Consider the following 15,321-nt stretch of genomic DNA (forward strand, 5'->3'; position numbering starts at 1 on the left):
ACACCCCCATCCTGTCACTTCTCTATACTCTCACCCTGCTTTTCTTCATAACATAGCATTGGCCTCTAGCGTGGGGGCTGCTGGGACCTCTTACTGAGCAGAGCAAACCCAACTTCTTGACTCCCTCAAACTAGCCCCTCCGCAGGGCTCCTCGGCCTGGTCCGCAGAATCAACCACCCCAAACAGCCCTCATCCCAACCACGGGGCAGCCTGGGCACTTGGCCCTGAGTGCATTCCACACGCGGCTCTTCTGCTGGTCACCTAAGGCTATTTTTAATCTTATTCATGTATTTATTTAATCGTTCATTACCTCCCTTGTTCAGTCCTTGAACACAGGAGCAAGAGACAATCTGGTGCTTAGGGGTAGAGGAAGTGCTCCAACCTATTTGTAGACTGCCTGAATCAACAACAAGAAAATGCTTGCCCAGGAGTTAGATAGAAGGTCTGGGGTTCAGGGGAGAATCTGCTGTGGTAGATACGGTTTCAAGGAAAGAAAAACCATCTAACGTTTCTCGAGCACGTACTCTGTGCCTGTGTTAAATCATCCTCACAATGTCTGATGCAAGGACTATAATCCCGTTTCTCAGACTTGGAAACGGAGGCAGGAAAAGGCGAACTAACTTGCTCAAGTTATTTAGAGAGGAAGCTTGGAATGGACCCCTTCCCCCACCCTGCCCCCAACAGGCTGGCCCAGATAAAGAGCCTGAGGGCCAGGAGGGAACAGAGTCTGGAGGGAGAGGAGCTCCAGCAGTCAGAGCAGCAGTCGCTGGGCAGGGAAGTGTTTTGGAAACTCTGAGGTGTTCAGCATCAGATGTTAGCATGAGGTCAACGAACAAACAGTGGACCCAAGACTAAGTTGGAGTTCGTTCTTGGAAGTGAATGAGGACTTGTTTTTCTTTTAAAAGAAATTACGATTTAAAATAATTCATTTTAACCAGCCACGTACAAATATAAAATGAACCTGTTTTATGTATTTTACGTAACTCATCATTAATGAGGACACACGGACGATGATCGGACGACCGATTCAAAGACGGAGTCAGAGCAGGGCTCATACAAGGCATGCTGATACGCATTTATGAATAGATGTGAAAACTAGCAAAACTCCCCCAGATCCACCAGGCAGTAATCCATCGCATTCCAGGGACTTAATTTGCATGTCTATGGACAAGAGTGTCTTGCATTACTATTGGTTTTCTACCAGTGGCTGAGCTGTGAAAAGCTCAGAAACAAAAGTGCAGGTAACCCAACGCACCAGAACAGGCTACCCATTAATCTTTTTTTTTTTTTTTTTTTTGCCTATTTCATAGCCTTCCACAATTTTCCTAATACTCTATTACATTTACTGATATATTTTGGAAGAAGTAGTACATTCGCGTGGTTGAAATTCAAAAGAGACAGCAGTAAAAAAATCTCCTTCCCGTTCCTGCCACCCAGGACCCTTTGGATGCAAAGTGTTAGCAATTTTTTAAGTATGCTTCCAAGAAATTCAGTGCATAAGAAGCAAACATGTGTATATATGTAATTTCTACACCCCACGTGGGGCTCAGACTCACAGCCCCGAGATCAAGAGTCGCATGCTTTCCCAACTGAGCCAGCTCCCCAATAAGCAAACCTGTTAAGAAAAAGACACAGAGGTTTGCCTATTTTTTTTTTTAATGACATATTTCACATACTGTTCTTGTTTTGTTTTTCAACTCAAGAATGGGTCTTAGAGAGTGTTCCGTATCGGTACGTAAGAGTTCCCAGATTCTTGGGCCACAGCTGTAGAATCTTCTGTCTGTATGGCAGGACCATGTTTACTCAATCCGTCCCTTATTGATGGCACGGCAATTTCTGGGTAAATAATTGGAAGGCGTTGAGGAAAAAGTGAGGAGCAGGCAGAAGGAGATGGAAAGAGAAGGAGGCTATGAATACTTCCTCAGCTTCCTCATCTGGGAAATGGGTTGATGACTCTAAGGTGCCCATTGCACACAGGTTTGTGAGGGTGATTGGTTAGTTTATGGAAATTGCTTACAACAGTACCTGACAATGCTTAGAACGTGCCAGCTACCAGGATGTATCCTTGTGCTTCTTTGGGACGTTCGATGTTGAGAAAAGGAAGAGAAATGACTTGGAGGCATTCAGAAATTACCTTTTTTTTTTAATTTTTTTTTTCAACGTTTATTTATTTTTGGGACAGAGAGAGACAGAGCATGAACGGGGGAGGGGCAGAGAGAGAGGGAGACACAGAATCGGAAACAGGCTCCAGGCTCTGAGCCATCAGCCCAGAGCCCGACGCGGGGCTCGAACTCACGGACCGCAAGATCATGACCTGGCTGAAGTCGGACGCTTAACCGACTGCGCCACCCAGGCGCCCCCAGAAATTACCTTTTTAAGAGTGAGCAGAGGGAAATCCTAATTGCAACCTCATGAGTGTTCACTGTGTGTGTGGCTACCCGTGCTTGACAACACGGAGTCAGTGAATTTCCAGGTGGGTATTATTATCAGTATTATTATGGCTCCCATTGCACAGATGAGGAAATCAAGTCCCAAAGAATCTCATACCTCAAGCAAGGCTGCCCAGCCTAGCTGCCCAGGCCAGTGGGACAGCTGGATTCACACCCAGACGTCAGACAGTCTGAGGCCAGCTGCCACGTACGCAATCACTGCACAGTTCTGCCTCTTGATGTGGAAAGAAAGAGAAAAGGTTAAAGTGTAAAAAGAGGGCTGGCCACGGAGCCAGGGTTCTGATGGGGAGGCATCCGGGAGGGAGCAGGGAGGGGGTACGCAGAAGAGAAGGCGGGAAGGCTGATACCCTGAGGAGGGAAAAGGGCTTGTGTTAGGTGGTTTGGGGACCAGGAAGGTGGGCTGGGGGGGAGGGGTTGTGGGAGATCCAGGGGAAAGGCCCCGAGGCTAAGGTTAGGCAGGACAGGGAGTCAGGGATCCAGAGTAGGGCACTGATCCAGTGGGCCATTTTTAGCACTTGGGCTCTTACTCTGAATGAGGTGGGATCTGTTGATGGTTTTTGAGCAGAGGAGGGCCAAGGTCTGACTTCTTTTCAAAGGCCTGCAGCCTCTTTGTGTGTGTGTGTACAAATCCCCAGTTTCTTCCCACACATCCTTCTCCCCACAAGCATGTGCCAAGGGCAGATACAGGGGGCTCGGATAGGAGACTAGTGCACCTGTCCTGGTGGGAAATGGTGTTTAATTAATTGAGCTCTGACACACAGCGTTAGACTGAGGGCACCGTGGTGAAGAATTCGGACAAGGCTCTGCCTTGGTGAAGCTCTCAGTTTGGGGCAGGCTTTCTCAGCCTCAAGGCACTAGGGATACTTGGGGCTGGCTAGTTTTCGGTTGTGTGTGTGTGTGTGTGTGGGGGGGCTGCCCTGTGTTTGGCAGCATTCCTGGTCTGTACCTTCTGGATCTCAGTAGCACCCGCCCTTCCTCCAGATCGGACAACCTAAAACGTCTCCCGACATCGCCACGGGTCTAGTGGGAGAAAGAAACAAACAGCCAATAAGTATGCGCTCTTCTTTCCATAACGGTAATTACTAGGAAGTAAAAAGAGCAGGTGAGGGCAGGTCCTGAATCTTCCTTCTGATTTGCATTTTCTTCCCGCATCCTTTAAGTCTCGCGCTACCCACACTGAGGCCATCTGCCTGATGGTCATGAACCATCCCCCCCCCACCACGCCCCAGCCCTTTCCACCTGCCCTTCCCACCCCCGTCCATTTTTTTTAATCCTGCCAGTCTCTCCTAGGAAGAAGTTAAAAAAAAAAAAAAAAAAAAAGACCTTCCAGAGGGCACCTTTTCTCCAAGGTAGGGACAAATCCTAATTACCTCTTTGTGGCTGTAACATGACTCCTTCAGCTCCATGATCTGAAGGTGAGCCCTTCTGTCGCCCTGCCCGAAGTTGGCCGAAAAGGAACAAAACAAAAGATATTTAAAACACTTCCCTGCCTCAATCCGGCCCGCCTCCCCTAACGGATGGGGCGGCCTGCTGCTAGCTTAAGGCAGATAACTCCCAAGTACACTTACTTTCCTAGTCCGTGAAGAGGCTATCTGGGGATGCAGCTTGCCGAGGCTGCTGTTGGCCTGGCCGCTGGCCAGCGGGAGCAGAGAGCCATTTCCATGAGGCCAGGCCTCGGCGGCGAGGTGCCTGGGGAAGGGAGCCGGGTCAGCCCTTCCTCTCCTTTGAGGCCAGCTTTATCACCGACACACTCTGCCTGGCTTCTGTGAGCCTGATTCTGTTCTCTGAGTCTCTCCATCCCCTGGGAATAGTAAGAGAGACATGTTTTAGTCTATTTTTATTAGTTCATTGCTTATTCATATCACCTCGGAACCTGCTTGTTTAGGCCTGTCCTGGCTTTTTTTTTTTTTTTATTTATTTTTTTTTTTTTTTTATTTTTTTTTAAATTTTTTTTTTTTCAACGTTTATTTATTTTTGGGACAGAGAGAGACAGAGCATGAACGGGGGAGGGGCAGAGAGAGAGGGAGACACAGAATCGGAAAGAGGCTCCAGGCTCTGAGCCATCAGCCCAGAGCCCGACGCGGGGCTCGAACTCACGGACCGCGAGATCGTGACCTGGCTGAAGTCGGACGCTTAACCGACTGCGCCACCCAGGCGCCCCTGTCCTGGCTTTTCCATCCAGCTCCACGGTGGTTGGGTGCTTGGATTTTTTTCTTCCTTTGCATTCAAGCCAAGGTTTCCCTACCTCAGCACTGTGGACGTTGTGGATAGCATAGATCCTTGTTGGGGGATGGTTAGCAACGTCCCTGGTCTCCCCTCTGCCCACTAGATGCCACTAGGACCTCTCCCCCCAAATGTGACAACCCAGAAGTGTCCAGACATTGCCATATATCCCCTGGCGGGGGGAGGGGGGAGGGGAGAGCAAAACCACCCCTCATTGAGAACCACTGATTTCAAGGAATATAAAAACCTGATTTTATTTATTTTTATTTTATTAAAAAATATATGTATTTTAACGTTTATTTATTTTTGAGGCAGAGAGAGACCGAGCATGAACGGGGGAGGGTCAGAGAGAGGGAGACACAGAATCTGAAACAGGCTCCAGGCTCTGAGCTGTCAGCACAGAGCCCGACGCGGGGCTCGAACTCATGGACCGCGAGATCATGACCTGAGCCGAAGTCGGACGCTTAACCGACTGAGCCACCCAGGTGCCCCTAAAAACCTGATTTTAGAGATGGCAGAGAGTTCCCCTTAACATCTTGGTGGAGGTTTGTACGGAGAGAGGAGCTTTCTCTGGGCCTTAAATGAGTCTGAGCTGAAGGTATCCCACCTCTATCCTTCAGTACTTAAAACTTCTCAGTGGAGTCGGTCTCCTAAAAGAAAACACTGGTCAGTTGCTCTTGGTAGATTTTAGCCTTGTTTCTGCTCTTCTTGGTTCGCTTTCTCTTTTGTTCCTTTCTTTTTTTTTTTTCAACATTTATTTATTTTTGGGACAGAGAGAGACAGAGCATGAACGGGGGAGGGGCAGAGAGAGAGGGAGACACAGAATCGGAAACAGGCTCCAGGCTCTGAGCCATCAGCCCAGAGCCTGACGCGGGGCTCGAACTCACGGACTGCGAGATCATGACCTGGCTGAAGTCGGAGGCTTAACCGACTGCGCCACCCAGGCGCCCCTTTTGTTCCTTTCTTTAGAGGCAGGTGAAGGTACAGAATTTAGGGATGTGGAGTCCTAACTGGGTTGGAAGTCTGGTTTCTGGCACTTGCCAGCTGTGTGACCTTGTGCAGCTCACTTCACCTCTCTGGGCTCGGTTCCGGATCTCTAACAATGCTCCCTGCCTCACGGAGTCAGTCAGTGCAAAGCGCTGATTTAGCACCGTGGCAGGCCCAGGGTGAACAGCCCTCGCTGTTGGGGCTACTCTGTGCAGGGGGTGTCTGAGAAGGGCCACTGAATGATCTCTAGATGGAGGCTGGCAACATTCGGTTTCTTTATTTCCTGCGTATCGGCCACATTCCATCGAGTCCAGGATTGGCCCTTAGTAGGCCTGCCCGGGGCTTCCTTTTCAATCCCTGTCCCTCCCAGGATTCCATCTGCCACCATACCTTTGTCTCTGTCCCCAGCCAAATCGCCGTCTTTCTGATAACCTCAGACCTACCAACAGCATTCCTCAAACGGAGCAGAGCTGGCAGAAAAAGCCAGCAGCTTCCTGCTCTTTGCCCCAGAAAACATTTCAAGTGATCAAGTGATCGGGGTGGGGGGGGGAGGCGGGGAGGAAGCCACAGCTGCTTATGCAACAAGCTTTAATCCTGGGTTAAAATCCACCACGCGCACCAGTGGCATATTTCATTTCCTCATCGGGTCGTGAAGCTAGTGGCACACGAGATCCACCACAGACATGCCCGTCCCCCCCAAAGCAGCACCTGCGGAGGCAGACGGCGTTCCCTACGGGATGGTGGCAGAGGGCCGCTGCCCACGCGGCCCGGAGGGACAGCACAGTCTGATTAGCCCCGGCCTCCACCTCTTGTCCCCCACTTGGTCTCCCTGTACGCGTGGGGAGGGGGCCCCTCCCTTGCAGCGAGGCCCAGGCTTGTTGTCCTGAGTGCTGGACCCTCGTGGGGGTGTCCCTCCCTGCATCTTGGCCTCTTCGGCCTCATACACAACAGCAACAAAATCCCCTCCCTTTTCACGGAGCCTGGGCCCTGACCCTGCAGTACAGTGTGTTTGGATTCCTGGCTTGTTCCTGTGTGTCTATCGAAGATTCCCAGCCAGGAGGAATTGATGTGCGCGAGGTGGGCATCTGTTGTCCATGTGGGGGGGCGGGGGGCAGGGAGAGCAGGCGATCGGCGCTATGTTTTCTTTGTGGGAACGGACGGTGTGGGACAGGAAAGCGCACCGAGTCCTAATTTTAGGAGGAGACGGGAGACTTTACTGGGCCCTGGTTTTACTTCCTGGCATATGGCTGCATCACCTCTGGAAGCTTTCTCCAGCCTCTAAAGGATGGTGTTTGTTTAGCTTCTGTTGTTCTAGCTTGGTGTTTGAAAAAAAAAAAAAAAAAATCTTGTTAATGAAGCACCTTGTCTTTGAGGGAAAGAAAAAAAAAAGCTGCAACCAAGCAAGCATGGACATTTTCAGATCGTTTTGCATTTGCCTTTTCTTTCTCGGGGTACAGACCAACTACAAAGGCAGCCTTCGGGAGGAAACAGGCAAAAGACCTCCTAATACTATTGAAATGGATGGAATTATAAGTAGCTCCGAAAAACTAGTTAATATTTTACTGGGGAACAGTGCCAGAGATGGGGGTGGGGGACTGCCAAGAGTAGGGCTGTGTGTGAAATAGCTGTTCCATCTGCCTTAGGGGACGAAAAGAAGCCGTTCTCTGTGGAAATAAATTTAAGCAAGAATCCTTATAAAGCTCATGGGATTTGTCTGCCCACCGAGGGCCCAGTTCCCCAAGAACATACATACAGGAATGATTGTGGCAGGAAGGGCTAAGCTGTGGGTGTAGGCCTGGCTCATAATGGGGGTTCTTGTTCCCTCGCTGGGCTTGACATCTTTCTTTCTCCCTCTGGATTTAAATGGCTTCTCAGACCGAGAGGCACTGCCTGTGCCCTGGATTCAGAAGGTACACGCCTCCTTGGGAAGCAAAGGCGAGAGACAGCGGCTCACCCTCTCTCTCTCTCTCTCTCCCTCTCTCTCTCTTTCTGCATCTGCCGGGAGAGCCGCAGCTGGTATTTTTCCACAGGCCTTTTCTGCGATCTCAGGGCCTAGTTTTTCCCAGCCAGGCCCAGAGTCCGAGAGAGGGTTAATAGGCAGGAAGCTGAAGGCATTGCAGACTAATACGGAAGTCAGATTTTTGTTTAACTGACAGGTTTAGCAGGCCTCAGTGGTGGGGGAGGGGGCCGGGAGGGGAAGGGAAGTTTGTAGATCTAGGCATGTGGCCTGCTAGGAGCGCATTTGGCTTTTCTTAGGGTAAGGACGGACAGGGGGGCCCGTTGGCATCCTGGCAGGGAGGCAGGAGCCCATTTTGGTTTTCCTTTGAGTCCTGGCCGAGGGGGGCGAGAAGTTAGATTCTCGGCCCGGGAATGGCCGGCTCTCTGGCCTGCTTTTCCAGGAGGCGTTTTGACAATGACTATGCAAACCTGACCATTCTGTTCCCCTCTTCTGCTCAGCAGCCCCGATCCCCTGTCCCCCCCCAGGAGCCAGGGCTGCCCTTCAGCGATTTCTTGGGGGTGGGGTGGGGGGCTCGCCTGTCCTCTTTCCCCCTCAGCTCCTCAGAGGCCTTCCTCCAACCCCTCTTGCTTGCGTGCCCCCTTGGCTGCTTTCCTGGGGCTCCCCACTCCTCGGCTTTGCTTCCCACCCCCCTTCCCCCGCGGGGCGGGGGGAGGAAAACCATCCTGCTGGACTGTTCTAGAAAAGGGTCAGGCTCCCTCCCAGCCGAGAGCCGCTTCTGTGGGGGCAGGTGAGGGTGAGCCCTTTCAGCTCACCCCAAAAACTCCCTTCCCCGTGGCATCCGGGCCTCAGGCTTTGCTGGAGCAGGTCAGGCTGGCTGCACTGGTTTGCCCGTGCCGGGAAACCCAGCCAGGGTGTGGGAGAAGTGCGTCTGGGGGCCCCTTTCCCAAGTTTTTCTTGCTGCAAAAGGCCTAGCTTAGCCTGTCTTTTTCTATGCACAGGATGGCTCTTGGCTCACCAGAGCCTCACAAAGATAATCGCTCAGGAAGTGTTTCAGCCAATCCCGGGCGGCCTTACACTCCGATTTGCCGGGGCAGCCAATCGGGGATGAGCTTTTATTAGGCGGCCAGATCATCAAGCCGAAGTGCCAAACCCTTTTTCTGTGAGAACTAGGAGCCTGTCCTCCATGTTTTATAAGTATTGACATTACACAGTGTTAACAATGCATCCACAGAGGTAAGCTGGACTTTTTAACCATCTTTTCTCCCCCTCCCTCTGAGACATCCGAATTGTGGGCGAGCAGTGTGATTTCTCTGTGGCTGGCCGTGCCACACTCACCCCCACAGCACTTAGGTTAACTTGGAACTGTTTAGAGAGAATTTTTTTGCTTTCTTGGGTCACATGGCTAAGTAGCCATTAGCCATAGCTTGATTTTGCAAACTGGCAAAGGCCTGGCACACCTTTTCTTCCACCAGGACATGGTGTTTCTGGAATAGTTTGAAGCTAGATCCTGGAATGCCAAAAAAGAAGCTTTTTTTTTTTTTTTTCTTCTTCCCTTTTTTTTTTTTTTCTTTTCCTCCTCTCCTTCTCTCTCTCTCTCTCCCTCTCTCTGAGCAGTTCCCCCCCCCCCCCCCTGCACTATTGTCTTCTCTTGTGTCACATGCCTGCTGGGGGAAGAAAATGGAAGGTAAGAAGCAGGCTCCTCTCTAAGGAGAGCTCATGGCAGACAGCACAGCAGGCAAGTTTACCTCTCCAAAGAGGTTCTGGGAAGGCTCGAGTAAGTTCTGACAAGAGAGGACGTGTGTTTTAAAAAGAACCAAGCCCTGAGCAGAGCAGTGCTAAGGAGAGCTCCTAGCTCCTGGGGCCTAGGTGGGTGGGAGTGAGTCTCTACATGGTCTTTTCTCTCCCTACAGGGTTTCCTCACTTGAAACTACATTGTTCAGCCTTTTTTCCTGACTTCTGTTGATACAGAGTGTTCTTCTGCAAGCCAGCCTACAGCCAGCAAATGTTTCTGAAAGTGTTTTCTAGGCTTTGGAGGAAGTTTTTGGAGTAGGGATGGGGATGGTGGGGGGGGGGTGTGTAGAGGGGGAGGGAGGTTGGACAACATCCTGCAATAAATCTGTGAGGACTCGTTTCGAATCCCTTAGCTTTCTACTCTTGCATGATTTTCAATGAACTCATGTATCTTTTATCCTTGTTTTCATTTTCCTCTCCCTCTCTTACATTGTATCATCCTCTGTCCTCCTCTGTGATGGAGTGCAGAGGAAATAAAATCATGTCTGTGGCTCATGACAGCATTCCATATTCAGTTGTTGGGTTGTGTTGTTGTTGTGTGTGCGTGTGTTTAATAATCCCATGTAACTGTTTAAAAAAAAAAATTCCTTTTTGATCAAGTCCCAAATCTGCCAGCCTGTTCTCTCTTCTTAACTGTGGAAAAATGAGACGGTTGCTTGAACATTTGTTGGGTAAGTAAAGCAAATCCATTTCCTCTGTGACCATGTATAAAGAGTTTGGCGGACGTTTGGGGTCTGTTTGTGACAGAGGGTCTTGGCTACAGCAGTTGGGGGGCTTTTCATTAGCAGGAACCAAAGAAGGGCTTTTTAATGGTGTCTTGATTTTAGGTGACTGTTTGAATTCCACTGTTTTTCCTGATAACCTGCTGCTAGGATTGGAGATCACACTTCCTGTTTACCCTCAGACAGGGGAGAAATGTTCAGTTCATTGTGACTTGGGAGGAGACCTTTAATTGGGATTGTTTGGATATTAGCTAGAACTCTGGGTAGGTGATCTGCTTGTGAAATGTAACAAAAAGTGCTTCTTCTTAGAGGCACAGAGCCTTAAACCTTGGTGAGGCAGCAGCCTGGGGTGGGGGTGGGGATGGGGGTGGGGGTGGCAGTGTTAATGTTTTAGGAGACTTACTTGTAGTGTAAAATCCCACCCACCACCAAACTTGGTTTGATTCAGGACTGCTCACACTGCACAACAGATTTGGCCTTTTCCCCAGCCTGACCCCACACATCTGTATGCTTGCTCGCTTTTACTTAGGATTTATTTCTCACTTCTTACACTTCCCCTGATCTCTTAATGCTGCAGCTGGAACTTAAGAGTGAAAAAAGTGGACTGTTTAGCGTTAGCTTCAGAATTTACCCCGAAGTTCGGTACACAGATTTCCCAGCCTGAAGACCAGTCTAGCATGACTGTAAATGCTGGAAATATATTCAATTGTTGTGTGACACCCAACTTTATGGAGTCCGTGATCTTTTTTTTTTTTTTTTCCTTTCAGTTCAGCGTCCAGCCACCCGCCCACCTTGTAGCATCAGTTGGAGAAGGGCTCATTTAATAACGAGAAATGTACCAATTTCTAAGTTAAGGAAAGGCTGTGTAAGGCCAGCTTTTTAGAGTTAAGAAGTGCAGGCAGTTAATGATGTTATGCACATAAAACTGAATAGTGCTACCACCCCGCACAAATAAGTCCAGACACTTAGCTATTTTCTTTGTTCTTATCTTCTGGCTGTAAATGGAAATTACATATTGAGGTTCTTGTGGCCTCCCTAGAAGTAATATCTAATCACAAGACTCCTGGTTTGGTGCCTTCGACGTTTGCATAATGGTGTGTTTGTTGGACTGGAAGAAAACCTAAGGGCAAGGCATTCATCCTCTAAAAGCTCCAAGGTCTGTTTTCAAATATGCAGCCCCAGCAGGTTCCCGGCCCTGGACCAGGCTGGCCACTTTCCTCTGGTGCTGTGGCCACCACCAAGCATGAGTCTGTAAAAAGTTAATTGTTTCCAAAGTAGCTTCTTTTCCAGCTTCACTAAGGGGGAAAAAAAGAAATGTCTGCATTGCAGCAGGACTAGGTAGGGACAGCAGTGCTGGCTTACAGAGCAGCCCAATGGGGCTCCTCTCTGCAGCTTTGAACCAATAGACTTGGAGGGAAGGTTACAGATTGACAATTGGAGTGGCCAGACTGAGAACGGGCCTTCTGGAAGTTTCTACCATCTTTGTTCCTTTTAGGAGAAGCTGATCCGCCAAGCTGAAGAGTCTCCTACATTCCATTCCTGGGGCATTCCCTCCCCCTCCCTTGTTCTTTTTCAATCAAGGTAGAGTGATCTTTCTGCCACGGTTATAAATTTCAGAGGGAGGTGCGGAACTTGGGTTGTTTTCCTTTTTCCTTCTGCCTCCTCAGTCCCCAAAGAGGACGCACAGCTGCGAGGAACAAACACAGACACACTGGAGCTGATTCTTCTCTCTCTCTCTCTCTCTTTCTCTCTCTCTCTCTTTTTTTTCCTTCAAGACCCTCCAGGATGGATTCACTTTCTGCTTTGGGAAATTAAGTGGCATTCACGTGGGGGAGGGGGAGTGACTGCTTTTATTAGCTGCAGAAAATGGTCAGTGTTCCGTCTGTAACTAGGAATTAATTATATATAATCACTCAGTAAACTTTCTACAGAGTTTTTCTAATGGCTGCGCAAGAACATAGTTAGCCTGTTGGAGCGGAGTCCGGTTACTTTTATAATTAACAGCCCAAAGATTTGAGTCAGAAAGAAAGAAACAATGGGGCCTCTTGGATTATAAATTAGGGATGAAAACAATGGCTTTTTCTTTCTTTCCTTCTTTCTTTCTTGTAACCCCTTTTCTTTTAAACAAAACATTCCCCCCTTTTCTTTCCCTGGGAGAACAGTGGGGAAACTTCTTCAGGTCTTAAATGGGGGGGGGGGGGGAGACGGGGTCCCTTTTTAAAAAGCCAGGATGACAGTAACCCAGAAAACCCTGGAGGCAAAGGTAGGTTTTTAAAAAGTCCAACCACTTCAAAATGTGTGATCTCTTTGTTTCTTTGGCCTTCTTTTCTCCTCCTCTCCTGTGGCAGAGGCAACATTTGTCAGCCGAGAGGCCCTAGGTCTGGCTTTGCCTCTGTCTGGTTGACCCTGAAAAGAAAGATAACGTGCACAAGTGTCTTCGCCACCCCGCAGCAGAGGTTTAGAAAGGGCATCCGTGTAGAAGTCCTCTCTCTCCTGGTTCTTAAACAAGTGAGGATTCACCCTTGGCTGGGTCGCTGAGGCTGGGCTGCCCTTCCCCCCACTCCCCACTCTCCTTACAGATAAACAAGCAGGCGGGAGCCATGTCAGCACGCAGCTAAGCGTCGCCGCTAGGCTGTCCCTCCTCATCAAGATTACCTACCTACCGGCCGGCGAGGAGCCAACCACCCGTCCTTGCCCCGGCACAGCCTTGGGCACCATGCCCTCCTTTCTCCCCTGGAGCTACAAAGCAGTCACCTTGAAACTCCCCACTCAGCACCAGAGTTGCGAGGCCAATTCTCAGACCTGCAACAGTAAATTTACATTATCCACTATGAGGCTGTTCGTTCGGCCTCTGAAAGCGGGTTTTGCAAAACCCATTGTTAATTTTCAGGGCTCTGTTGGGGGTGGACAAAAATCCGATGTGTGAGTATCCCGTGCATTGGCTAAGGGCACTGTTTGTCGTTTTGCTCTGCAGACTCAGATTGTCTTTCCTGGAGGTTAACTGTCTTAGGACTGGCTGGGGATTTGGTGGCCGTTTTCAGGCTTATTAAACAGCCTTTTTATTTTACCTTGGCCTCAGACGGGTGTGGCCCTTTGGCTTGGCTTTTCAGGTGACTGCTGTCCTTGAAACACTTTCATTTTACCTAGCTCCTTTTTGGTAGGGATGCAAAGCTGGTTTGTGATGTATCCAGAAGGGGGAATGGGCTTCCTCCCCCCCTCCCCAGCTTGCTCCCTTTTAGCATCTTTGCATTTGTACGGACACCTGTCTGTCGGCAGTTGACAGCTCCTTAGGGCTGCGTCATTCCTAACCTCCCACCCACCTAATTTGAGGGCCAGGGGGCCTCACCTCAGAGCCTCATGTTTGGAGGCTCAGGCTCTAAAAGGAAAGGGTTTTCCTTAGGAACCTGTGACTTCACAAACTCCCCCTGTCATTGCAGATTTTTTTTTAAGCTTCTAAACGTTGGGTTGTTGGTGTCCTTTGGTTGAGCTTTTCCTAGTTCAGATATTTAGGAAGGTGGCTTTGAAACTAGCAGGGCTGCTTAAACAGGAGCTACAGCTATTGAACAAACTGCTACCATTTTAGCTTCAATACAGGAATGAGGCAGTGTTGCAAGACGCCATTTTAAGAATCCTGCATAAATAGCTTAGCTACCGATGACTCTGCCTGTTTTAGGTGAGTGCTTATATAAATAAAGCTGCTCTGCTAACCATTCCCTCCCCCCCCATTTAAAAAAAATTAATTGCAGATTTAGGGAAGCATGATTTTCTTATTTTGATGTTCACATTTTGTGATCTAGAAGAGGAAGATGTTGTGTCTTGGGGATTACATTTTTCTTACAGCCTGGACCAGTTTGGGATTTTGAATGAAAGTAAAAACCTAAAGGAAAAGCCCTTCCGAATGATGCATGATTCTTGAATTGCTGTGCGATGATCCCCATCTGTAGAACCAGAGTCTTGTGCATGCTGGTTATATATTCTAGATGGGTTAGATATTCTTGGTTAAAAAGTCAAATAGTAGGGGCACTTGGGGAAAAGAAAGATCTGGGCATTGTGTATCCAGGCTTTTTTTTTTTTTTTTTTTCCTGTCAAAACTAGATGTTTGCTCTTTTTCTTTCTCTCTCTCTTTTGGAAGTGTGGAGGGGATGGCATTCCTGGGAATTACGGACCAGCCTTGAGTCCTCAGAATTAATAATCAGAAGGCTTAAAACATCCTGGAGGTTCAGCGCTTCATATTCAACTTTTTAATTCCTCTTTTCCAGTGCATGCAGGTTAAGAAGTCAGCCGAGGTTTTCTTGCTCAGGCACTGGGGGAGAAATCTTTTATTCTTTCTGGGACCGGATGGGAAAGTCTTGGTTGTATTTGCAGAAGCTGCTGCTGTTTCTTCTTTAATTGCCTGAAATGTATCAGTTTGTGAAATCCACAGGCAAGTGACTTAGGGTAAATGTGAGCGAAAGAGGTGGTAACGGTGGGAACATATATGTCCTATACAACTAGTTGATGGTGTATTTTCCTGTTGGGGTGAAAGGCTATAGTTTGGGTTTTCAGCTAATTTTTTACCCTTTTCTTTAGCTGGCCCCCTGCCTCCTCAGTGGACCTTAAAAAAAAAAAAAGTAATGTCAGTTTTAAAGGACTTGTTGTTCCATTGTTTTTGATTTAAATAATCGGGGTTGCTGGAAGCTAGCAGATAGGAAAGATGCTGTATATTTTTTAAGACTTTCATGTGTTAATGACAAGAGTTCAAAGTCTTTTCTCCTGGTGCAGCTGGCTTTTCTTTTTAACAATTAGTATTTGACTTTTTTTTTTTCTCCTCCAAATGACTGAACAGTTTTTAACCTAAATTGACCACGCTCTGTGGGGGGCATTCAGACAGGTACAGAGCTTTTGATGTAATATTCATAATTTTCCCCCTAACAACATACTGGTGCTTAACACTAAACCAAAAAAAAAATAAAATAAAATAACAAAACAAAACAGAACAACAACCAAGAAAACTGAGATCAGTGGTGTAGAAAAAAGGAAGTCCCTTTAGATGTGGCTATTCAAAATGACTCATTTTGCATTCTGGTCTTTGCTCTTGTAAATGAAGTTTTTTCCCTTTTAACGCATAGACACTGCAATTTCCTTTAGTCAAATGCAAGTTATTGTATGTCTGTGTGCGTGCAAGTACGTGCACGGGCTCCCTTTGAAA

At 48.4% G+C, this 15,321-nt stretch overlaps 1 protein-coding gene and 1 long non-coding RNA gene across 7 annotated transcripts in view; one reads left to right on the forward strand and one right to left on the reverse strand.

The window, feature by feature from the left end:
- Positions 1-1,636: 1,636 nt before the first annotated feature.
- On the reverse strand, positions 1,637-6,138 carry LOC115510007. Of its 6 annotated transcripts, XR_003967568.1 has the most exons (6): positions 6,051-6,138; positions 4,019-4,251; positions 3,821-3,883; positions 3,397-3,470; positions 2,371-2,664; positions 1,637-2,134 (listed from the first exon to the last, which is right to left on the reverse strand). It is a non-coding gene; the product is annotated as an uncharacterized LOC115510007 (long non-coding RNA). The 6 variants fall into 6 exon arrangements; XR_003967567.1 differs by lacking the exons at positions 4,019-4,251; positions 6,051-6,138 and having other exon boundaries at positions 1,637-1,836; positions 2,026-2,134; positions 3,821-3,943; XR_003967570.1 differs by lacking the exons at positions 4,019-4,251; positions 6,051-6,138 and having other exon boundaries at positions 1,637-1,836; positions 2,026-2,070; positions 2,548-2,664; positions 3,821-3,933.
- Positions 6,139-7,867: 1,729 nt separating this feature from the next.
- The window catches only part of ZMYND8 (zinc finger MYND-type containing 8), a 122,787-nt gene continuing 115,333 nt past the window's right edge, over positions 7,868-15,321 (forward strand). The window contains 2 exon segments of the mRNA XM_030309455.2: positions 7,868-7,917; positions 8,619-8,853. Coding sequence (XP_030165315.1) covers positions 8,840-8,853 — 14 coding nt within the window. The 5' untranslated portion in view covers positions 7,868-7,917; positions 8,619-8,839.

This window comes from Lynx canadensis, chromosome A3 (assembly GCF_007474595.2).
Source record: "Lynx canadensis isolate LIC74 chromosome A3, mLynCan4.pri.v2, whole genome shotgun sequence".
In the NCBI taxonomy this organism is placed as follows: domain Eukaryota; kingdom Metazoa; phylum Chordata; class Mammalia; order Carnivora; family Felidae; genus Lynx; species Lynx canadensis.